Source organism: Dama dama, chromosome 14 (genome assembly GCF_033118175.1).
Source record: "Dama dama isolate Ldn47 chromosome 14, ASM3311817v1, whole genome shotgun sequence".
NCBI classification, from domain to species: Eukaryota; Metazoa; Chordata; class Mammalia; order Artiodactyla; family Cervidae; genus Dama; species Dama dama.
Window position 1 is genome coordinate 3,907,545 of NC_083694.1, and position 25,070 is coordinate 3,932,614.

General features: G+C 53.8%; 1 protein-coding gene across 1 annotated transcript in view; it reads left to right on the forward strand.

Moving 5' to 3' along the window:
• The first annotated feature begins 707 nt into the window (after positions 1-707).
• MAPKAPK2 (MAPK activated protein kinase 2) overlaps positions 708-25,070 on the forward strand; it is a 47,177-nt gene continuing 22,814 nt past the window's right edge. The window contains exons 1-2 of the mRNA XM_061161165.1: positions 708-852; positions 1,577-2,220. Coding sequence (XP_061017148.1) covers positions 708-852; positions 1,577-2,220 — 789 coding nt within the window. The remainder of the gene's footprint in view (positions 853-1,576; positions 2,221-25,070) is intronic.

Consider the following 25,070-nt stretch of genomic DNA (forward strand, 5'->3'; position numbering starts at 1 on the left):
TGTTTAGGTCTAGCTAGACCCTTGGTGGGCTTCCCTGGTGGCTCAGCTGGTAAAGAATCTGCCTGCAATGCCAGAGACCTAAGTTGGATCCCTGGGTTGGGAAGATCCCCTGGAGAAGGGAAAGGCTACCCACTCCAGTATTCTGGCTTGGAGAATTCCATGGACTGTATAGTCTACGGGGTCCCGAAGAGTTGGACACGACTGAGTGAGTGACTTTCACTTTCCTTGGTGTCTTCCTTAGACATGAGGCTAAACTGGACCAGAATTTGGCTTCTTCAAAAACACCCATTTCTTTTTTTTTTTTTTTTCTTTTTCCGTGCAATTTTTTTTTTTTTTTTTTTTTGAGTTGGAGGCTAATTACTTTACAATATTGTAGTGGTTTTTGCCATACATTGACATGAATCAGCCATGGATTTACATGTGTTCCCCATCCCGATCCCCGCTCCCACCTCCCTCCCCATCCCATCCCTTTGGGTCTTCCCAGTGCACCAGCCCTGAGCACTTGTCTCATGCATCCAACCTGGGCTGGCGATCTGTTTCACACTTGATAATAAACATGTTTGGATGCTATTCTCTCAGATCATCCCACCCTCGCCTTCTCCCATAGAGTCAAAAAGTCTGTTCTATACATCTGTGTCTCTTTTTCTGTCTAAAAACACCCATTTCTTATGGCTCTAGGTTCAGGGGCTAACTTTTCCATGTTGGAGATGAGGTACATCGTCTCTTTTTGGTACACTGTCTCAGGGAATTCTCTCCACACCCTGTTCTTGCCGCTGGGAGCGGTGCACCGACCAGCCAAAGGAAAAGGCCGCCTGAATTCAGGCAGTCTCAACTCCGTCCTCTTCCTGCTCTGTATCCCCTTTTATCTAATTGACCTGGGGAAAAAAAAAGTTCAAAAGCGTAATTACCAGTGTTCATACAGTAACAGATCTTTACTGAAAAACAAACTTGTGGGAAAAGAAATGTAAAACTCAGAGGAAAGTGTTCAAGTTAAGAAAATAGTCCGTGTTTGCCTCACCCTATTCCGGTGATGAACGGCTTCTGTAATTCCAGCTCACCCCCGGCGGTCTCACTCCGGCTCATACTCACGAGTCATGCCTCGCCTTGAAAAGACACCCGCAGCGGCTGCTGTCTTGAGGTAGACAATTGGAGAAGGTGGATTTTCTATCTGATAATGCACTTTCATGCACCCCCGTTTCCCTTTGCGCGGCCCTCACTAATGGACAACTAGAGTTTTGGATGAGATGGTTGGATGGCATCCCCGACTCGATGGACATGAGTTTGGGTAAACTCCGGGAGTTGGTGATGGACAGGGAGGCGTTGCGTGCTGCGTTCCATAGGGTCGCAAAGAGTCGGACACGACTGTGCGACTGAACTGAACTGAACTGAGGGTTTCTTGGTGCGGCGGTCCTCACTAATGGACAACTAGGACTTCTCGGTGAGGCGGTCCTCACGCCGGGTTCCCAGCTCCCGGCGGCCCTCGGCTCTCGGGACGCCGCCGCCCTCCCCTTTAAGGCCAGCCCCGCCCTCACGCCCCCACAGCCCCGGCCCCGCCCCCTCGGCCCTCCCCTTTAAGGCCCGGCCCCGGACGCAGACGCGGCTGTGACGCGGCCGCCGGCCCCCGGGCTGGGTACTCTGTCGCGCGGCCGCTTCCCCCCCGGCCGGGCCCCGCGCGCCGTCCCCCGCGTCCCGCCGAGCGCCCGGCCCCCGGGGGGAGGGCGGCAGGCAGGCAGGCAGGCAGCAGGGCCGGCCGGCGCCAGCGGCGCGCAGCGGGGACCTACGGAGCCGCGCAACCCGCCGAGCCTGGAGCCGGGCCGGGGCGGGGAAGCCGGCTCCCGCCCGGAGCAAACTTCGCGGCCGGGCGAGGGGCGGCGGGGCCCGCGTCCGGAGCCGGAGGCGGGGCCGGCCGCCGCGCCCGCGCCCGCGGGCACCATGCTGTCCGGCGCGGGCGCCGCGCCCCCGCCCGCCGCCGCCGCCGCCGCGGCCGCCGCGCCGTGCTGCCCGCCGCCCGCGCCGTGCCCCGGCCCGCCGCCGCCCCCTGCCCCGGCGCAGCCGCCGCCGCCGCAGTTCCCCCAGTTCCACGTCAGGTCGAGCCTGCAGATCAAGAAGAACGCCATCATCGACGACTACAAGGTCACCACGCAGGTCCTGGGGCTGGGCATCAACGGCAAAGTTCTGCAGATCTTCAGCAAGAGGACGCAGGAGAAATTCGCCCTGAAAGTAGGTGGCGCGGGGCGGGTGGGGGGCTTCCAGGGCGGCGCCGGCGCGCTCCCCGGACCCGCGTCCGGGCGGCCGAGCAGTGGCCTTGGCCGGGCCGCCTTCCCCGCCCCGCTCGTCCCGCGTGTGCCTCGCGGGCGCCGGGGGCTGCGGGCGCCGCGGGAGGGTCGCGGCCGCGCGGGCCGGGTTTCCGGTCACCTGCAGGGACTCCCGGGGGCTGGTGAGGACTCGGGCGTTTGGAGTTTGAGCGCCCTCCGTCCAAGTCGCCCCGGTTGGCTTCTGGGACCACTTGGGCTCGTCTCCCCGTCTCAGGAAGCGGTTTTCGGGGGGCTTGTGGTTCCCGGTCCTCTCCTCCCGCCTCTCTCTTCTTTCCGCGGGCACAAAAGGCCCATTACTCATTGAGCTGGTTGGTGGGTTGGTTTGGAGAAGTCGGATCTTAAGAGGTTTATTTAGCCTCGCTCCTTATTTGGGAGCCGGAATGTGTGATTTCACTTCCCTGGGCCTTGTGAGAGCGGCTGTGCCGCCTCGGGGCGCGCGCCGGCCGGGGAGGTGCAAGGCTGGAGATTCCGGGCGCGGGGGCACGGATTGTTTTGATCCGGAGCTGGCCCCCTCCTACCTTCGGTGCCCGCGAAGCTCCAGATGGGAGGCCAGCAGGCTCCAGCGCGGTGTCTGCTGTTTCCATAGTTCCATTGATCATTGTAAACAGGATCTGGAAAACCACGGCGTGGATCCGGGCTGATTCCACAAATCAGAGATGGCCACTTGAGTCTTGGACTTGGACGATTGGTGGACAGTAGGAGGGAGCGTTTTCCTGGAGCTGGGAAAAGCCAACCTCTTTTTATTGTTTTTTTTTTTTTTTTTTTTTTTTTAAGGAGCCTGGTGTGGGGAGAAGAGGGATTTCAGTGGGAATATCTACTTCGAAGTTAAAAATAATGAACTTGGAGGTCTGATGAGTCCCTAGTGCAGTGTGAGCAAGTGTCTAGGGTCACTGAAAAGGTTTTCCCCTAAGAGGGGTTTCAGATCAAACCACATCTCTAAAGGTGACACATAATGCCTGTTTCCCTTGAGGTGTCTTTAATGATTGGAGGAGGAGAAAAATACTTCCTGTGTTATATTTTCTCTTCCTCCTCAACCCCTATGGCTAGCTGTGTTTCAGCTATTCATGCACAACTCAGATATGTGTCATGGGTGGGACTGTTGGAATATATAATTAGATATAATAAAACTCTGGTACTTGAGGTTGTAGAAGGCAAGCATGTTTGATTTACAGATTTTAAGGCCTCTAAAACTGATTTCTTGTAGCTTTCATTCTTCCTTTCCCAGGAGAACTTCAGCTAGCCTCAACACTGTCAGATTTCTTTGGTTTTTTACTACAAGCTATTGCTTTGGACTTTTGGAGAAGGAATGCATCAGTATCCTGAACCCTTTAATATTTGTGCCTTAGACTGTTCTTTCCATACTCAAAACTGGGGAAGGGAGGGAGGGTGGTGGTTTGACCGTTGCTCTGACCTTGGGGAGTGGAGTCGAGTGAACACTGGTGGACCACAGTTAACCTGTACCATTGAGGAAGTGACAGATGTTCTTTCCAGGAGAGTTTTCTGGCCCCTCTGAGACGCCATCTGCCTTCACCCACCAGCAGTTCGGGGACACTGGCTGCTCATTTTCTTGGATAGTTGGAATATGGTATAAAGACTCAGAACAAAAGCTCTCAACTTCTGCTTCTTACTCTGTTTGATAGACACACAAAACTACCCCCTAAAATGCTTTTGGGTGGCAATTCAGATTTCTATTGTAATTAATAGGAGAGAGATTTGGATTTTTTTCCCCTTTAAATAATTTTGAAAGGGAAGATCCGGCAGTATTTTAAAGAACACTCCTAGTTTGCCCTTCTCAGGTTAGAAGCAGGTGACGATTGAAGTCAGAGTGTGTTTTGACAGGCAGCCTGCTCCCAGATCTCACAAGTTGACTCAACTGTTAAATTGTAGATTTCCCACACATCTTTGTATAAAAACTTAATAACAGAGGAAGAAAGAAGGGATGAGGCATTCAGAGACTGACAGCGGCATCAACAGTGCCTCCATGTCCAATGCTGGGTAAGACATAATTACAGCTGTGGGGGACGCCTGCCTCAAACAGCTGTTCCAGAGACACGCCAAAGAGATTTCCAGATCTTGAATCTTGACTAACCTAACCGTAGGTGCTGAGTAGTGAAGTGATTTTCAAAACCAGGAGTGTCTTGATTATGAAGCAAAGGAGGAAGATGTGGGGATTGCCTCATCGGAAAGGTGCTTGAAGAGAAAGGGAGGAGGCCTCTGCTCCATGTAGAGCGTGAGGCCATTCCTGGGGTTTAGGGCAGAGAGCTGCAGGGCCTCTGACGGGGTTCTAGTCACTGCTATCTCACAGCCCTGCGACTTGATGAGAGGTGGCAGCTGCCGTGGTGGCCTGCTCCTCTGTCTGTGGTCTGGTGACCTCTTAGTCCTATTAAATGTAATCAGTGCTTTTAAAAATATCCTCAACCCACCCTGCTGTTTCTCTCCATCCACCTGAGAGATGCAACATTTAAATGCTTCTTGGTCGGTGTGATGACCATGGCTCATGGTCTCTCCTGGCTGCTTTTGCTAAGGCCTGAGTCACACTGATACTTCACTCAGAGTTGGAAGGACAGTAGAGGTCAACTCATCTCTCTCTCTCGTTTTGCAGATGAGAAAGCCAAGGCCCAGAGCAAAGGCTTTCTTGAGGTGAGACAGCCATGCCCTTGGCTGAATCAGGATCAGAACCCGGGATGTCTGACCTCTTCCCACTTGATAACTGCAGTGACATCAGCGGGCTTGGTCCTAGGACTGGCTGCTGCTCCAGAGCCCCTCAAGCCACAGGAACTACTCCCACTGCAGGCCCCTCCTTGACTGTTGGGTCAGGGGTTGCTGGGTGGGGATTTATCACCTCCCAGCAGTGATCCCCAAAGTTGGAGGGGCAGCTTATAAACCAGCTCAGCAGCTCAGTAAGTTTTAAATCTGGAGTAACAATTTTTTTTTTTTTTAAACCACCCCCTCCTCTTTTTGGAAGTGTTTGCTAGAAATCTTATTTACTATTATTATTTTTTTGTGTGTAAGAACATGAGAGTTCTGTTCACTATTTCTTTGGTAGGGACACCTAGTCTCAACCCACTCATGCATTAATTGGTCCTGTTCCCTGCTGCTTCCTGCTTCATTGTGTCATGGTGACTCCTAGGTATTAGCTGAACAAATTTAATTAAAGCCAGCACCCGTTGTCCCCCTCTGCTGTGTGACTGATTCGGCGAAGCATGTTATTGCTTTACAGAGTGTAGAATGTTGTTGTCACTTATCGCTGTTTGTCTTTCCATTGTGTGAATTAGAGGAAGCAAAGTCCTGTTCCTTCTCCTTCCCTTTCTCCAGTCCTCCCTCCCCAGGTGACTCGTGTCGCTGCCATGAGGCTTCCTTGGTGTCTGCTGATACCAAGGGCCGCGGATCAGAACCTCTCCGGGTTGGTCTGGACACTGTTAGAGAGAAAGCAGGGCTGCCTCATCCCCGCACGGCAGGCAGCATCCTCCGCTGTGTGCCTGTCAAGGAGCAAGCAGAGTTAGTGTAGCTGAGTGAGGGGCAGTGTTCCAGATGGGGGTTTGCTGGATGCAATCACAAGGTGATGCAAGGTTCACTGACCGGCCAGCCTCTTTTATTTCCACTGTCATTACAGGTAGTTAACAGTTCTCTGAGCATCCTACCATATGCTTTGTGTTGTATGGAGGATTGCAAGTGACCTTAAAGTTTGGAGGTCCAGAAACTTTTTTGGAGAAGGTGAAATTATGCAATTAACAAATGTAATCTGAAGGCTGTACTGTCCAGTATGGTAGCCAGTGCCCATGCAGAGCTGTTTCAATTAAAATTAGTTAAAATTGATAAATTAAGCTAAGTTAAATTTAAAAGCCAGCTGCTAGCCACATGTCAAGTGTCAGCAGCTAGATGTGGTTAATGGCTACTGCAGTGAACAGTGGAGAGGAACGTCTTTGAACTGGTAAAATATTCTACGGGCTTTGCTGGTCTGGGCTAAGCTGTGTGATTGGAACTAGAGGAACTTGGGAGAGGGCATTGGTGAGGACTGAAGGCGCCAAGGACAGTGTGTTGCCTGGCCCCTGAGGGGTGCACGCAGCTACCTGCGGGAGGGGATGGTGGTCGTGCTGGTGAGGAGCATGCGGGGTTGGGGGCTCAGTGTGGAGCCTAAGGGATCTTTGTGTTAAAAGCGGATGTTAAAGTGTTTGAGGAGCATGAAGTAAACTAACAGGATGTTATAAAGAAAAGTTGCAAATCTCTGAGGTTGGGGCCTGTGGTTTTTTTGGGGGAAGGTCTGGCTTCTGGGTTCAGAGACCCTGCGCCTTTGGGCTCTGCCTGTTGCAGCAGGGCTCTTGACACCCACTGACACAGGGTCAGAGCTGGGCCAGCACATGGTTTTTTCACTTAAGAGTTCTGGGCTCTGACAGAGCTTGAAAATAATCTCCAGCTAAGATGTGGGGTCAGCGGCTGACAGAAGCGGGGAGAAGGGCAGCCTTAGGACCAAATATTGATGGGTGTCTGGGAAATAAAGGGGCTCCCCCCGCCTTTTTAAAAAATCAATTTAATGTCTGGTGGACTAGAATACAACCAGATTCTTTTTTCAGTTTGTATCATGGTTGTGGCTTTTATTTATTTATTTTTATGATCTTATTTACTTTTTATTTTCAGCTGGTTCTCTCTTGCTGAGCACGGGCTCTCCTCCGTTGGTGGGTGGGGGGCTGCGCTCTGGTTGACCTGTGTGGACTCTCATCGTGGCCTCTTCTGCTGAGTACGGGCTCTAGGACACAGACTCAGCAGCTGCGGCCCCGGCTTAGTTGCTCCCCGGCATGTGGGGTCTTCCCAGACCAGGGAGCAAACCTGTGTCTCCTGCATGAGCAGGTGGATTCTTTACCACTGAGCCACCAAGGAAGCCTTTAGGGGCTCCTTTTTAGGGGATGAGGGTATTGGTGTTCCTGATTAAGGTGTTTTGGTTGCTTGGAATCTGAGTTGGGCCATCATCAGTTGATGATTTTATTGGGAGAGGCCTGGAGGAGCCAAGCTCCAGGACTTCTGGAGGCGGACTAAATCCCTGGAGTTGAATGAAACCCCTGGATGTCCTGGGGCTGGGGGAGGTCCCCCTCCCCACCCACAGAGCCCGGGGATATGTGGATTCTGTGCCCGGAGGAAGGTCAGGGTGTCAGCCTCTGCATCTGAATTCTTTCATGATTCCCAAGTGGCCCTTCTGTGCCCTGGTGCAGGACGCGCCTGGTGGTTTGATGTCTGCGGCACAGGATTCGTACTTTACTGCCTGCTCCTCCTCTGCTTCAGGCCTTCTCCAGGGTCCTGTGGAGGCTCTTCTTTCCGCTCTGCTGCACCTTTCTCGTAGCTGCCGTGACCTGGGCAGAGCTGCTCTTCGTGTCTGAAGAGGCGTCAGCTACTCTTGGTCATGATGAAAGGCTCAGGGACCCGTCTTGAAGGGACCCACAATTTATAGCTTAGAGCTCACCACACTCCATGTTCCTCTTTCTTGACCTTTTCCACCTCACCGAGGAAGAGGCTGGGCCGTTCTGGAAAGGTTCAGCCACACATCCAAGATCTTACCTGGTGTCAGCATCAGAGCGATGTCTTGGGACCCAGTTCCCCGGGACCTTCTCTGGGTCTGGGTTCCTGTGTTGTTTGGTTGCTGGAGGGAATGTGGGGACTGTGGACCTCGCAGTGCCAACCTCAGTCTCCATTAACCAGTCACTGGGCTCTTCATCAGGCGGCTTCGAAATGGGGACGCTGGTAAGGAGATAACGTCATGCCGTCGAGCATCCTGATGTGTACCAGATATGAAACCAAAATCAGATTTTGTATCTTTTCTAGTCTTTTGGGAAATACTGATACTTTGTGTTTTTAAGATATGTATGGATACAAATACCTAGGGATGACCCTATTACCATGGGTTATGAGCTAGATTAGAAAGAAAAGAGAAAGAAAGATCGATCCAGTGTTGGTGCCCTGCTAACTAGTTGCGTGATGTTGAATAGGTTAGTTAGGCTTCCCAGGCCTCAGGGTACACGTCGGAGGGTCAGGCTACCGGTGGCTCCTGGGCACAGCAGTGCGGGGTAGGCGGGCCGTGCTGGAGGAAAGAGGCAGGAGAGCTGGCCGTGCTCCACGTCTGACCATCAGCAGTACCATCTAGCCTGGATGCCCTTTTGACAGGCTCCCTGCTGGGTTCCAGGGCAGGCCCCGTCCAGTTAATTAATAACCATCATGGACCAGCTGTTCTTTCCCTCGTGTGGGGACTTGGTCTGTGTTCCAGCCAGAGCCTCAGCGGAGAGGATGGGCTTTGTAACTCCGTGGGCTGTGAATCCTCTCCTTCCTTAGAAATCGGAAGAACCAGTGCTGTGTGGCTCTGGGTAGAGCCGGGAACCCTCCCTCTGAACCTCCTTCCCGTCCGACACTGTGGGGCCTGACGCGGCCGCTGAGGTCGGCCTTGCCCTGCAGTTGGCAGGCTCTGCCGTGATGTGTGTCTGCGTCCATCCAGATGGGCACCTTCTAGTTCACCTGAAGGGATGGTGTGGGTTTGGGGCTGTTCCGAGCTGAGAACTGGGAACTGACTCCCAGAGCTGATGGGAAGTTAGGGTACATACCAGGTACGCCTGGGTACCCCTTCTTACCCGTGGGAATGTGAGGGGCTGAGGAGGCAACCGGAGAGGGAGATGCCTGGTGATACGCGCTTTCTCTTCGCTTCTTCCGGCCCGCACAGGGCTACTGCAGTGGTTTCAGCCCTGAAGTTTGGACCAGGGTCCTCGGTGCCAGGCCAGGCGATTCGGCTGAAGGAAGGGAAGACTCAGCGTCAAGGGGGCTACGGTTGTGCTCAGCCTCTGGCAGTGTAGAGTTCTCGAGGGTCTCTCTTCTCTGACCTGGTAAACACCTTTGTGTGCTATCTGGCAGGGAGGAGAGGCTGGGACGTGGCCCCAAGGTCACCCTTTATCGGAAGTGATGTTCCCTTCTAGGACCAGCCAGGCTGTGTGTGTGTTCCGCCCGGAACCTGAGCTGTCCAGAAGGGTCATATGAAAGGGCACCTTCCTCTTGAGGGATGTTTGCAGGGCCCTCCGTGGTCAGTGGCCTTCCAGCACTCTTGCTGGGAGGTGACGAGCGGTGAGCAAAGGCAGAAGCCTTTTCTGTCTCAGAGAATATGACGGGAACATCTCTGGGTGGCTTATTTCTGGGGTGGTTCTTTCGAAGGTGAAACAAAAGCAAAATCTCTCTAGTCCCAGGTACGGGGACCTGGGAGGGGACCTCTTGATGCACCCCCACCAGCTCCTACCCCCTCATGTTCTTGGGGGGCTCCTCCCCGCTTCCCCCGACATCCCCCCCACCCACCCACCCAGGCAGGTCATCGAGTTGACCGCTTTGCTGCCATTTTGATTCTTCATGTTGTCGTGAGGCTCCCAGCCCGCACTGGATGTTTGTCACCTGGCGTCCCGCCTGGGGCCCAGAACTGTCACTCAGCCCCTCTTGTCTCAGCCGCTAAAAATAAACCTGCCCTGCTGCCGTCTCCCATCACAGCTCAGCCCGCCGCCGGCCCAGGTCCTCCTGCCTGCCGCACCGCCGAGCTGTTTCTCACACTCACTGGTACCCCCTCCCCATTTGCTCCCTCCTTCCAGCCCGAGCTTGGTGCGTGGCTCGGGCCGGCCGTCTTCTCCGAGTGCCGAGAGTGAGCTGCGGATGCTGGTCTCCAGGTGTTGAGATATGTGTCCGGAGGCTCTGTGGGGCCAGGGGGCGGGTTCGTCAGCCGGGGCAGGGGCTGAGGCGCCGTGTGCCGGCCTCCAGCTCCGCCTTCCTCCAGCCCTGTCTCAGGGGGCTTCCCTGGGTGGGGGGGTGCAGAGACCAGGGCAGCTGCCAGGCCCTCACCCCAGCCGCCCTGGCACTGAGCAGCTACCTGCCCCTGCAGGGCTTGGCAGCCCGGGGCTTCGGGTTACCGCATCCACAGTGTGACCTCATCCCCTTGGCTTCCAAGAACAGCCTCTGTCTTGAGTCAGGCATGCCGCCCCGGCCTCCCCCTGGGCCACCTGCAGGATGTCACCGAGAGCTGGGTCTCTCTTCCCTCCTGACTAGGGGGCAGGGGTCTTGGTGATCGGCGTCTCTTGAGGCCCATCGAGGCCCCCTCTTCTGCTGCTGCCCGTGGGTCCTGGTACCCCAGGTGGTCCTGCTACCCCGGTACCATAGAACCACGTGAGAACATGGGCTCAGGTAGCTGACGTTCCTGGTTACAGGATAGATGCTGGGCAGAGTGTTCTCTTTAGCTGGCTTCAACATTTTCTCCTTTTTCCGAATCCCTGGAGGGTGTCGGTACTGACCCCATCGGACAGGGGGCTTCTGTGTCTGTTTTCTGGTGTGGGGGCTTATTTGGGAGAAGGGGTGCCTTGGGGACCCTCCGCCCGCAGCTGGAGTCCAATCCCGAGCCTGTCCGTGACCGCCTGCTCTTGGCTGTCCTCTGGGGCCAGGTTTGCTCCGCAGGGAGGGATTTCTCTGCCAAGGCCCACTGGCCTCTGGAGGGGAGGAGCTGGGTGTAGATTGCTAAGGGTTTATTTTTAACTCTGACAGGAGTCCCTGTCCTTGGGGGAGCCGTGCCCTCCCTCTCCTCCCCCGATCCTGGGCCCCCGGGCCTGGCTTCTGTAATTCTTAGAGGAATGGCTTCTGTAATTCTTAGAGGAAGATGAGGAAGAATTTTAAAGGCAGGCTTCCAGGAGCCTTAGGTGAGGGAGGTCTTTCCGAGGGAAGAATCTGTAGATTGCTTGTCCTGTCTGATTTCTGCAGAGTTCAAAGGGTGGAGGGTGAGGGGGGGAGGAAGACGGGGAGTCCAGGGCACTTAAAGCCACGTGTATGGAACTCAGAGCATCTGAGGAATGCAGGTGGACGGGGGAAGAGCTCCCGTGCCCTGGAGCTTGCTGCAGTCCGGCCGTGAGGAGCGAGGCCATCTGTATCTTTTCTGTGCTTCGCTCCTCACAGGCGCCCGGCTCTGAGGAAGGGCATCACCTCTCAGGCTTACAGAAGCATCGTTTTGTTCCTCCCCTTGGCTGCCGCTCCCCAGCACCGTATCCTTCCTGCTGGACCCCAGCGGGGCCCTCAGGACTCCCGCCTCTGAATGCCGCCCCCTTGGCCACCGGTGCTCTCAGGGAGGAGGAGGGACCGTGAGCGCCCTTCGCCTGTGCTCAGCTCTGCTGCTGTCATGGGCATGTTTGGTTTCCTTGCTTTAGATGTTTAAAAGGAAAATAAAAATGAGTTTGAGGTGTAGTTAGAGGGCTGGCCGTGAAATGAAGTCTTGGCCCCTCGGTTCCTTGGCGTGCGTGGGGATTAGTTTGCCTGAAGCACAGCTCTGATCGTGTCGATTCCCGGCTTAAACGGTGGATTCGTTTTGACTGGAGAGCTCAGGAGGTTTCCACATCCTTCTCAGATCTGACCTCAGTCTGTTTTTTTCTGAATGTATGCTGCGCTTCAGCCTCGGGGACGTATGTCTCCTGTTTGCTCACGGGACCCTGCTTTCCAGCCCCCGATCCTTTACCCAGGGTCTGTCTCCTGCTGGTCCTGGCCGTCCTGGCCCCCGCCTCGCCCCAACCCTTGTCTGGGTCTGCCTCTTCCGCCCCGTGCACGCGCTGCTCCTTCCTTTCTGACCCCTCTCAGGCCAGAAGCAGGTCTTCCCGTTCCTCCCCGGCACACTTGCCAAGATGCTCTTACCTTTTCTTTCCGGTTTTAAGTGTAATTCTCCATGTGCAAAGTGCAGATGTTGGATTGTAAGTTCCTTGAAGATCTACATCTCCATTATCTTCGTATTCTCTTATTTCTACATAGTGACTGTACACCATCATTAAAAAAGTCTCAGAGTGTTTTGGCCTTGTACATTATGCCCAGCTGCCTCACGGAGATGTGATTACTGAGGAATAGCAGATGCTGCCTATGCAGGTGTAACGTGCTAGTGGTGGTCCTCAGGGTTGCAGGGGGTGACTGGGTGAGGGATAGGGTTGGCCTGGACTCTGAGAATGAGTTGGGGCTCTAGTGAGGGTCTCCCTAAGGGTCTCTCCCCGCTCTCCCTCCTGTCTGCTAACAGGCCATTCAAGACAGCCTTCTGGGACGTCTTCCCCTCACCCACTGGGGTCTGCTGACTCAAGCTGGAGCCTGGTGTTTCTGCTAACGGAGTTCTCTTTCTTGTAAGGGCCCTGGCCACAGTTTCCCATTGATGCCTCTCCTCCTTGTTTCAGAGCTCCTCCGTTTCCTGTTGCGCTGTGGAGATGACCCTCCTGCTCTTTGGAGACCTTTAGCTGAGAGAGGGACAGGTGTGGAGCTTGCCAGCTCCCCCATAGTTCCTGGCGTCTTCGAGTCAGCCCCAGATGCACAGAGACACCTGGATGCAGTCCGAGGTGGTCTCCTGTCTCCTGGCCTCGCCCTGTGTGTTGCAAGGGGACCAGCATTGGGCACCATGCTGCCGGGACTGGGGTTAGAGGTTTGAACCTCAGGGAACCCCTGAGTTCCAGGCAAGCAGAAAAGAGCCCGCCTGGCCTCTGCGGCACCCACCTGGCCATGTGGGTCTCAGCAAGTTCTTAAGCCTGTCGGGGCCTCACTTAGCTTCTTCATCGTAAATCCAGGCGCTCCTGTACTGGGGGTCTCTCTTCGTCACTGCTGCTAACGCCCCTCTGCTGGGAAAGAGGTGGTCAGCCCAGGCTCCAGGGGTTGGGAGCCACCCTCTCTGCCCTCACGTTCTGCAGGCCAGTGTTCCTTCATCCCTCCCTGGGCTGTAATAGTTTTATTCATTCAGCCGTTCTGCTTATGTTTGTAAATGTGAATTCTCTCTGTGCCTGCCTCCTGTCTTCCCTGCTGAGTGGCCATTAGGAGGCCCAGATGGCAGGATTAGCCTGGAGGGGCCACCACTCTGGGTCATCCTCTTGGGTTTAGACTCCTTTAATACCTCTGCTATGTGAGAAGAGAGGGGTTTAGAACAAGGAGGGTTGATTCTTTTTTAGCAACTTAAACTGGACCCCTTCCTTTCTAAGTGGAATTTGCCCCAGGGTACCTTCAAGCCCTCTGAGATCCAAAGCAACTCACTACTCAAGAAAATGAGCACTGCCAAGGATGACTTTTGCCATCCCGCTAAGGATAGATCAGAACAGAAAAATGAGTGATACATACAACAGTATTCTGTCTCCTTCAGATCACTGTCCAAAACTTAGCAACACTGTGAAGGTTTTCCAAATTAATAGCAAGTCTTTTATGGAGCAGATATTATGTATCAGGCATTGTATTAAGTGTTTCACTTACATTCTGGTTAATCCTTAATATTGCAAAGTAGGAGTCCCTGTTTTACAGAAGAGGAAACATGTTCAGAATCATTCAGTCAGTTATTTATTGAGCACTTACTAAGTGCCAAGTGTTATTTCAGGCTCTAGGGATACCTCAGTGTACCAAAAAGACCAAAGGGAAAAAAAGAGACAAAATCCTGCTTGTGTGGAGCTTGCATTCTGGCATGGGGAGACAGACAGAATACAGTGAGATAAATGACACGGCTTGTCAGATGGCAGTAAGGAGAAACTAAAGGAGGGGAGGAGACCCTGGAATGCTGGGAATGCGTGTGTGGTGTTGAAATTTCAAATAGGGGCTCAGAGAAGGCTTCACTGCGAAAGTGACATTTGAGTGAGTCCTAGGAATATTTGGGGGAGAGGAAGACAGAAGGAATACAAGTGTGGAGCCCTGAGGCTACTAATGCTGGGTGCGTCTGGCCTTCAGACCTGGCTCCGTAGAGCTTCCAGTACTGCCTTAACAGTTCTCCCCTGACTCCACTGTGATTCAGTACTTAGTTGATTCAGCTTTGTTTCTTCATCAAATGTTTATGGAATGCTTATTGTGTGAAAACTGCTACAGTGATCAGACAGGAGCCCCGCCTTTGGGAACTTAGAGTCTAGAGGAAGAGCGGACGCCTATGTGTATAAAGGCGTGCAGATAGCCTGACCCCGCACTCTGTACTGTGCCCGTTCACAGGTATTCCCTCTCGATGCTCTCCAACAGAAGCAGTGCCTCCAGGTGGTGCGATTCCAGGTTTTACACAGAAGAGGTTCAGGGAGCTGGCTGGGGGGAGAGTGGTAGGATCCGAGCCTCAAAGGAAACAGAGTCGGGTGGGCTCCTCCAGGACGGGGGGTGGGGGGGGTGGTCCACTGTGCCTGGTGCGGACTCGCACCTGTGACCGTCCCAGGGACCAGTGCACACCGGCGGCAGGGCAGCAGGAGGGCGAGTGCGAGGCTGCAGGCAGGACTCCCCTGGGGCTCCCATCTTCCGCTGGCCGAGGTCTCCCCTGGGCTGTTTCTGTAACAGGAGGTGCTTGGGATCACGCTGGCCGGCCATCCACGGAGCTGGGAGGATGGGGTGATAAGAGCTGGCTGCGGTCCTCTGGGCCCTCACAGGGCTCCTCCCTTCCCCGGAGGAGTCACGTCCTTCCTGCGGAGGCCTCCGGGTGGACCGGGGTGCCGGGAGGCTCTCTGTGCCCTTGGTCTGGCCGCCTTGCCTCCTGCCTCTCAGGCGCTGGGTGAGCGGAAGTCCGGGCCCAGGATGGAACAGGCCGTTGGTGCGGATGGGAAAGTGAAGCAATGGTCTCGGTCGCTTCTTCCTGAGCATGTGCTGTGACAAAGGAAGTTGCAACATTTTTTTTTCCTTTCTTTCTTTCTTTTTATAGAACAAGAAGGGGAAAAAAAAAAACAGCCTTCCAGTAAACTTCAGAAAAAGATCTAGCCTTTGCTGGATGGTTCTCCCCTCCCCCACAGTGTTTTTTTAGTATGTGGTCTTTCTCCCATCCTGCCTCCTCCCTCCATCCCTGCCGGCCTCCCTCTTCTCTGAGGGTCCCTATCCCTGAAGCAGAATAAGTACCTCTCCCAAGAGGAGACAGTCAGCAACTTGGTCTGCGGGAGCCTTGAGGGAGCGTCATGTCCATTGTCCTCTCCACATGCTGGGAATTATTTAAATACGACAGGTGTTTGCAGATGCCCACCTGGCCTCTCTCACTGCAGCTGTGGTCTGTGTTCACTTGGTGCCCCAGAAGGTTGAGGTGGTACCTGTTTCTTGGCTCAGATAACCACCCCCTTTGATAGAGTGTATGTCCAGTCAGATGCTGGGGAAAGAGGCCCAAATGTGGGAGCAAGAAGCAAGCTGAAAGACCGCACATGTGAAGCTGGAGTCCTTGGTCAGGTTGAATCTGGCCTTTGTGCTGCGCCTAGGTGGGGCTTTCCAGGTGGGTCGGTTGTAAAGAATCTGCCTGCCAATGTCGAAGTTTCAGGTTTGACCTCTGGGTCTGGAAGATCCCCTGGAGAAGGTAATGGCAACCCTTTCCAGTGTTCTTGCCTGGGAAATCCTATGGACAGAGGAGCCTGGCGGACTACAACCATGGGGTCACAAGGAGCTGGACTCAACTTAGTGATTAAACAGCAGCAGCAGCTGTACTTGGGCAGGAATCCAGTTGTCTTTTTTAGTATGCAGTTGATACATATTCCTGATGAAGACTATTGAGGTCTGAAAAAGTAGTGCAACTTTTTTTTGGTGAGGTTTATTTTTTCTCCCTTGGATTTCTGTGGGGCTTCCCTGATAGCTCAGATGGGAAAGTATCTGCCTGCAATGCAGGAGACCCCATTTCAGTTCCTGGGTCAGGAAGATCGTCTGGAGAACCGATAGGCTTCCCACTCCAGTATTCTTGGGCTTTCCTTGTGGCTCAGCTGGTAAAGAATCTGCCTGCAAAGTGGGAGACCTGGGCTCAATCCCTGGGTTGGGAAGATCCCCTGGAGAAGGGAAGGGCTCCAGTGTTCTGGCCTGGAGAATTCCACAGTCCATGGGGTCACGAAGAGGTGGACGTGACTGAGTCAGACACGACTGAGCGACTGGACTGGACTGAACTGAGCATGTGTATAGATGCCCAATATCTACACTCCAGGTATACTATCCTCTATACCTGTGGTATACTGCAGATACACTACAGGATATCTATACTCTAGAACAGCCAAAAAGTTCCAGTACAGATCAGCTTTGAGACTCGAGCTTCGGACAGCTGCGGGACGTTCAAGGTCATCCCTGAGACCAAGGTCCACTTGCTCTGGGGGTGCTGGGGGCTTGCACGGCCGATAGGCCCCGCTGTCTTGGACGGGGTGATGGCTGCTAGTGTTAATTGCTCTCTTGGGCAGAGAAGGGCACAGCCCTGCAGGGTGAGGATTGTTGTTCAGACTTTTTGTTCTTTGTACCTGTTGTCTGCGGTGCAGCTGACGCAGGGCTCCTCCTTTCCTGCTGTTTTCTCTGAATTTCATCTCCCCGTCACAGGTCGGTCTCTTCGGGCTGGAGCTGAGCTCCACGAGGTGGTGGTGAAAGGAGCGGTCAGAACTGACTTGTTTGTGTGGATCTCAGAGTGAATGCATAAGCCCTGTTTCACAGCTCGTTGTAGTGCTGGTGCAGTAGCCACATGTGACTGTTTAAATTTAAATACTTAAATAAAGTTAAAAATTAGTTTCTCCGTACCGCAGCAGCAGGCACATGTCAAGTGCTCCAGAGTCACACAGGGCTAGTGGCTGCCTTGTTGGGCAGCACAGACAGAGAGCGTTGCATCATTGCGGATGCTCTTCTACAGTGCCAGACCCTGAGGTCATTGTTCTGCACCCCGGCAAAGACTTAGCAGAGCTGGGAGGGAATTTATGTAAGAACATGAGGAGACGTTTTGGGGTCCAGGGGAGAGAGTACAGAGAAGGTGATCTTTAGAAAGGGAGCTGCTGTTTGTCTTGTTTAGGACTGCCTCCCCACAAATGGCTGTCTAGCTCAGTGGCTCCCAACCAAGTCGACTGTCAAAGTCACCTGTGTGGGTAACATCTGAAAATACAGATTCCTGGGCCCCGCTCTGTGTGTTTTACTGAGTCCAAGATTGTGGGGTGGTGTTCAGGAATGTGTGTTTTTGTCTATGATCAATACCTCTGTTTGGCATCTTGTTGAACCTCTTCTTAAATTCCTCCAGTGATGGGGAGCTTACCTCTTTTGAAGAAAATCTTACTCTTAAAAACGTTCTGGTTTTATGTTTTTTTAAAAGTTTTATGAAAGTTTGGTGCCCTGAAGGTGCATTATCCCTTGACGCTAGTGGCGTTTTCCAGAGCCGCACGGAACGCGTCAGCCCATCCCCACCCGGCCTTCTGCAGACACCTGTGCATGGCTGTGTCTGGCACCCCCTCGGCACGGCAGGGTTTCCGAGTGCCCAACCTGCCGAGGGCCCCCGAGAGATGCAGGCCGCGATGTCATTCCTAGGATCCTGCCGATCGTCAGGCCTTGCTGAGAGATCGTGGAGAGGTGCGCATCCCGGGGGACCCTGATGGTGGAGGGTCCCAAGGGCCATCGAGCTGGTCATCCCCCCTCTCCCTCCTGCTCCATGTTTCTTGGTATGGTTCACACCTGCTTTTTGAGGCCACTGTTCTGTGTTCTTCAGAGGCTTTCAGGGACAGCCATCTAGCCAGGTATGACCACAATTACGTCTGTTTAGAGACCTCTAGTGTGACACTTAAACTCCTAAATATGGTGTTCAGGCAACCTTTCTTCCCCTACTCCTACCCCCAACACACCTGTGTGAGCGTGTGCACACACACGTGCACACATGGACATGCACGCATGCACACCCGTACACACGCACACACACACACTCTCTCTCTCTCTCTCTCTCTCTCTCTCTCTCTCTCTCTCTCTCTCCCCCCCCACCCCCCCCCTCTCTCTCTCTCCCCTCTCTCTCTCTCTCCCCCTCCCTCCCAGGACAGGACTCCATCCCATCCTGCAGCGTGTTTCGTCTCCTTCCTGGTCGTCTCTGCCTTTCTCTTCTTCACCCTTGCACTCCTGGTAGAAGTGTCTTTCTACTTGGAAGCTGAGATTTCACCTGCCCCCCCACCCCCAGTTCCAGGCAGAATCACTTTGGGCCCTATGTTAGTGGTAGTTCACACTCGCTACTGCTCTGGATTCGAGTGATGGTCACTCGCGTGTCCTGGCCTCTGAGTGCCTTAGGACAAGGTGTGTGTCATCTGCTCGGTGCCCCCAGGGTAAGCACCGTGCTCGGCGCTTGGCTGAGCTGCGTCAGACCCAGGGGATGGCTGAGCCTCTCGCCTGTGTGTCTTCATTTGGATTCTGAAGAGACGGCCACTGGGGAGTTGGGGCCCCTTTTCTAACGCCCGCGTTTTTACCACTGGTGTCCTCAGACCACATCAGCTTCGGTGAAGAAACTACTGCTTAGCAGCTGATAATTAACAAGCTGAGCAGAGCCTTGGCTGCCTTAGAGGCAAAACTGGTATTTAAACAATAAAATTGCTAAAATCAAGAATTAAAGTGTCAGCTTCAGAAGAGCTACATCCAAACACAAGCCTGCCCAGTTAGAGAAGATAAGTGGAATAATGGAGCCAAGGAGTTCTCTGTGGCCTTGAGCAGGAATCCAGGGGCAGGAAGCCCGGTAGGGAGGTTGGGGGGCTGGCAGGAGCTGGGAAGGCGCTTTTCTGCTTCTGTTCTCTAGGAACGGGGGCCTGGGGTCTGGGGTTGCTCCGGGAGATTGGGGGGTGCTTCACGGGAGAGGACTGTCAGTGTGCCCTTCACTCCCACTGTCGAGAGGTTGAACTAGTTTTGCTGGGTGGGCAAGAAGAGAAATTTGGGGAAATAGGGTAGAAATAAACTGAACTTTTTTCTAAGGTGATAAAACATGCATGTTTGTATTTGGTTATGAATGGAGACTGTTCAGTGTTACCTCGTGGGATCTTAGCTTATTTTTCCTTCTGATGTTTCCAGGGTTGGGAGGGGAGAGCTGACATAGGGCCTCCCCCCTTCTTAGGTCAGAACCAGAGTCCTCGGAGTTCCCCAACCTCTTCGTGTTGCCCAGAGAAGAACCACAATCTCCATCTCTGCTGAAGGTGTTCTGAGAAATGTGCACGGCGGGAATAGTCTGTGGCTTCAGAACAAGGGCAGAGGCCGTAAGAGGCAGAGGTTTCCTGGGTGCGGGGCGGGGGGCTGAGGGCACCGTCTGATGCTCAGCTGCGGAGGTCAGCGGGAGGCGCCCCTCCAGGGTGCGCCTTACTGTGAATGAAGCAGGAAGCCCGCACCAGGGTACCAGAGGGGCTCCTGAAGGGGCTTTTCTTGTAGACACAGCCTCTAATTTTCCCAGCCGAAGGAAGGATCTGTCTGAAAAACTTTTTTTTTTAGTAGGGGGACTACTTCCAGATCCAAGAGACAACATGAAATACATAGTTTGAATATAAAAGTACAGAACTTTCTGGGAGATGTTGACGGTTCCTGTCGTTTCTGAGTGTCTGTCTCCCCCATGATGGAAGGAAGGCTGGGTGAGAGCCTTTCTGGTCCAGCTCGGTTAGCCCGCTGTCCCTTCCCGTTGTCTCCATTGGGATCGGTGGTGCCAGCGGCTGAGGTTTCCCCCGAGCACGTGCGATACGTGCGGTGGTGGCATCTCACCACCGGTGTGTACGTCCAGTGCAGTCACCCAGTTACTTTTATGGCCAACTGCAAAACAGCGGAGGAAGCCTAGGGAGAGATTTGGTCAGGGAGTAAAACCAGCCAGTTCATCCGCAACTGAACTCTGCTCCTTGGTGGCATGAGCACAGGTGATTCGGAGCCAGTGCTGGCTTGAGCGGATGCAGAGGTTCAGTCTTTTGGATGGAGTTTTAGTGGTCTTTGCGGAAGCTTCGTCACTGGTTGAAGCAAACTGTGAAGGTCCCATAGCACGCTCGTGGATCTCTTCATCTGCTCACTGGCAGCTTACTGAGAAGGAGGCACGTAGCAGAATGTTTCTCGTATTTCACGTAGTAGAAGCGCTGCACGAGGGGACTGAGCATGGAGCAGAGTCGCCCGTCTCCCCAGACACCAGCCATCTTGGATTGTGGTGGTGGACGCAGTCCTGAGATGCCCGTCTCCCCAGACACCAGACAGCCTGGGTTGTGGTGGTGGACGCCGGTCCTGAGACGCCCGTTTCTCGAGACACCAGACATCTTGGGTTGTGGTGGTGGATGCCAGCCTTGAGATGCCCATTTCCCCAGACACCAGACAGCCTGGGTTGTGGTGGTGGATGCCGGTCCTGAGATACCTGTGATCAAGTGAAGCTGGAAGACAGTCTTCAGCACACATTAATGTTCTAAAGGTGCTGAGAAGTCCTGTAGTAGAAGACTGTTCTGCTTTGTATAAGCTGGTGCTTCTGACGTATGTTGGGCCCCTTTTTCTTGATACCTGTCACTTACTAACATCCTGCAGAATACTATTTGAGAAACGGCGGTGAGGTCTCCCTGCTCCGGGAGAACTGTCCAGTGATTCAGAGAAAAATTCACCTGACTGTATGTTAACACACATTTGAGAGGCTTAAGAAATTGTCTATGTGCATGCCGGGGGTGTGGCAGAGAAGGGCCCCCTGGCAGGTGGCTTCCATTGATGTTGGCCTGTCTGCATTCCTGCTGGCTTTCTGCTTCTGGAGAAGGCTTTTGTCCTGTCTTGAACACAGTGAATAGCAGTTACATCTGTCATGCCTGGGAAGCGGCAGTGTGCAGCGTTGGGGGGTGGGGAGCAAGCAGTGGGCGGTCACCCCTGCTCAAGCCGCAGGCTGCTGAGAGCTCCTCGCCCTTGGGGAAAGGGCCTGGTGATTCAGAGGTGGCTGCTTGCCAGGTCTGAAGTGCAGGGGCGCAAGAGTTAGCTCCCTTATCTCTGCATGGCCTCCTGGTCTGATGGGGTCTCTGCACCCTGAGGCGGCCGTGGGAGAGGCACCCTTACCTCTGCGCGCCCTCCTGGTTTCATGGGGTCTCTGCACCTTGAGGGGGCCGTGGGAGAGGCACCCTCATCTCTGCGCACCCTCCTGGTCTGATGGGGTCTCTGCACCTTGAGGGGGCCGTGGGAGAGGCAGATGGACTGTGTTTTCTCCCCTCCTCACGGCCAGGGTGGAAAGGCACTAGGCAACCTCTGTCACTTGGGGGAACTGAGATGTGAAGGCATTTTGGCTTTAAGTACGGATTCAGAATTGGGAAGTGGACTTCCTAAAGTCTGTGGAATTTTAAAATTCAGGAGTCCCAGCTAGAGTTGTTTTCAGACCATTGGTGACCGGAGGCGGATGTGAAGGTCGGTCCCCTTGGCGGCGGCTCCTGGGCCTCGGTGGACCCGCCGGGCTCTTCTTGCAGAAGAGCCTCACTCCACACCAGAGCCTGCTGCGTGCCTCTGCGCCCTCCCGGGGCAGCTTGCTAGGGGGTCATGGTTGTTTACGAGGAGGCTAGCGGCTGAGGGACAAAGGAAATGTTGGTGGGAGTCGGGTGACGCTCCTGGAGATGGTGCACTGCCAATGTAGGTAGAGCTCTGTGTCCCGAAGGCAGGCCCCGGACTTCCTCCCTGTTTGTGTATTTGTATTTTTGTGTCGCGTCTCCTCTTTTGACCTTCCCAGATGGAAGGGAGGTAGTCTGTCCTCAGGAGCTAGTGTGCCTGTCCCTCATCTCCCAGCTTCCCTGGCGTCTCCCTGCCTTTCCTCGCCGCTCAGGTGGGGAGGGGCAGCCCAGCCCCCGGCTGTGTGAGTGGAGGAGGGGAAGGGCAGCTGCCCCCCCAGCCCCAGGAAGCCGGGATCATTAGTGCTGCCGCCAGCCGGGGCTGTGTTTGCAGATTCCCAGGCTCCAGTGTCCCCAGAGGGACCAGTAACTCTGAACCCCCAGGACTGGTGGCCCCTAGGAAGGGAGCCCTTGCCAGGAAGCTCTGAGCTTACTCGAGGTGGGTGTGCATAAGGGCCACAGAGAGCTGGGCAGGCGGGGAGAAGGGGTGACTCCTCCCTCCCCCTCTTGTCAGCTGGAATGCATCACCACCGCTGCTGGGAATGCTCTCAGGCCACTTGTAGGCAAATCGGTCATTATGGAAATTCTTTCTGACCCCGGGGTGGAGCTTTCCTTATTTAGAAGAACCTTCAGCTGTGCTCTTTCCAGGTCGTGGCACTGAGGGACAGAGCTGTTGACCCCCTCAAGGCTAGAAGGCAGGGCGGGGTCTGAGCCCCACCCTGTGGTCTCTCTCTCTGGTTCCCCTTCACCTGTCCCGTCGCCCCCTGTCCCGCCATCCCCTCTCCTGTCGTCCCCTCTCTTGTCCCCTCTCCCGTCGTCCCCTGCCCCATTGCCCACCCCCGCCCCATCGTCCCCTGTCCCATCGCCGCCTGATTCTGGCCTGGTGGAGTAGGCAGGGGTTGGGGGCAGGTGGCCCCGTGCCCCCATGTCCTCTCTCCCACGCTGGCCTTGTTGGGTCTGCATCTCCTGCATGGCCCTCCTTGTAGCTGGGGCACTTCTGGACCTTGACGGGGTGTCCTGTTGTCCGGCCTAATGAGGATTCCAGATTCCCCCAGGAGACCGACCAGGTATTCCAGGAGAGGAGTGGGGTTTCCCCACCTGCAGGCACTCTGTCTCCCAGGAGAGTCTTGACCTCTGAGCGGCCTGCCCTCACGCCCCACCTCAGGAGAATGGCAGGAAGGAAGTCCTGCCCGAAGTTGTTTTTGGTTTGTGAGGTAACCTTGGTTTGAGAAGCATGGAACGTACACCTCTCCCCTTGAAGATCTGAGGCCAGAAGCTCTAGCTTCTCTGGTTTCCAGAGAAACCAGATAGGTCAGGCAGGGAAAGAAGGGACAGGTTATGGGAACTGAAACTCCTGAGAGGTTCCCGGGCTCTCCTGTACTTTTCTGGGAATGTGAGTGGTCTCCTCAGGGCGCCCTGGCTCTTAGCCCTCACTCGGTCAGCAGCCGGCTGTGGACCCTGATGGATGTGCTCAGCTCTCTGCACCCTAGTTTTTTCTGCACCCGAGTTTCCATGCATTTGAAATGAAGATCATGTCGCTGCACGTGGTTTATAACTTTAAAGGGCTATGGAATATATAAAAATTAAACGCATTTTCAGGTTGTGTTTCCTAACTTAGAAGAGAGAATCATGTTGAAGAATTTAGCATCAGAAGAAACCTTGGTCTCAGGTAGTCTAGGCATATTCTAGAGGAGGAGGCTGAGCGCAGGCGCCTCGAGTTCAGGTTCCCAGCAAGGTGACCGCAGGGCTGGGCCGAGGACCAGGAGGACCAGGCCGCCCGGCTTTCCGGCGTCGCCTTTCTCTCGGCCAGCCCCAGGACATGTGTCCTCGGGTGGAGAGCCACAGTGGGTAAATCACACCACAGAAAATCTGCCAGTCTTGTGTACTGTCGGTTTACATGGTCTGTGCTGTTGCAGGTAGCGCAACAGGGATAGTCAAGTAGGTAATTTTCAAATTGTTGGAATTTGACTTTTCAAAATATCTGTGAATTTTTTTTTTTGCTCCAGCAAATCCATCTTCTTAATTCTCTTGAATTTCCCTAATATTCTGTGTCCCAGAAACCTGTGTGTGTTGTGGGCAGGGTACAGTGGTTCCTGTATTGGTTGAGTGTTGGCCGTGGATAATCTACAAAGTGGATAACTCACATGCAGACAGAGCTAGTTAGTTGCACCAGTCCCTTTTTTAAGGACATGCTGGTTTGATAGCCATCTCTGTGCTGTAGGAAACTGGCTGGCGCTCGCTGCACCTGTAACTGCATCTCTGCCCTCCTTGGCTCCTGTCTGGAAACATGGTTTGCACAGATGGGGTGAATGGTTGACTGTCAGAACTGCTTCCTTCACTGTCCAGGGGAAAGGACTGCAGCCAGAGAGGGGCAGGGCTAGGGTCAGAGAGCGATGGAGCCGGTCCCATGGGAACAAGAACTTAACGCCAGCGAATGTCTGAGCACGCTTACATACGCTCCATCTTGGCTAAGACGTCCTGCCCCCAGGTTGGCCGGGCCTTTTGCAGTTCTGCCCTTGAGAGGCCCCTGTGTTGACTGAAGCAATCCCTGTCCTTCCCCTTGCTGCTGTCCTGCCATGACCTCCTGGCCACTCTTCTTTCCCCCATGCTTCTTACTGGCTGTTGCTTCCTGTATTTTCCCTCCATTAGGAAACACTTGAATAGGCGGTGAACTTGAGAGAATTGTGCAGTGAGCACCCATGTACCCAGCGACCTAGATTCTACCCTTAACATTGGACTCTACTCGCTTTCTCTGTCTTTCCTTTCGTCTGTCTCTCTACTCGTTTATCAGCCTGTCTTATTTTGGAAAGCATTTTATAGGAAGTGGCAGACATTAGTACCCTTTTCCCTTAAACATTTTAGCATGTATGAGCACTGGAGTTCAGTATTTGTTCATGCATTTAACTAATTATTTTGTGCTAAAATTTATATAGCAGTGAAGTGCTCAGGTTTTAAGTGTATCATTTGATGACTTTCATCCATGTAATCCAAACCTCCTTCAAGATAGAGAACAAACATTTTTATTACCCTGTAAGTTCCCTCATGCTCCTTCCCAGGCCATCACAATTCTGGTGTTTTTTTGCACTAGGGATTTGTTTTGCCTGTTCCACAATGTCCTGTAAAAGAAAATTAATCACGATGACCTCTCATGTAAAGTTCATCCACCTGGTTACCTGTATTGGTAGCTTATTCCTTTTCATACGGAGTAGTTTTCCATTGTGTGGATGTGATACGGCTTGCTTACCCGTCCTCCTTTGGAGGGTTTCCAGGTTTTGGCTGTGAATGTTCCTGCACAAGCCTTTTTGTGGACATAATGTCTTCATTTCTCTTGGGTCAGTACCTAGGAGTGGGATTGCTGGGTCAAAGGAAGCAGTTACTTCTTGTTCTTGAAATGATGCCCTGTGTTCTGTAGTCAAGATAGTGAGTATCAGACAGCCCCTTGTTGCTCATCTACATTGTCGATTCCCCTGAGAGCCTCTGCCTGAGTGTT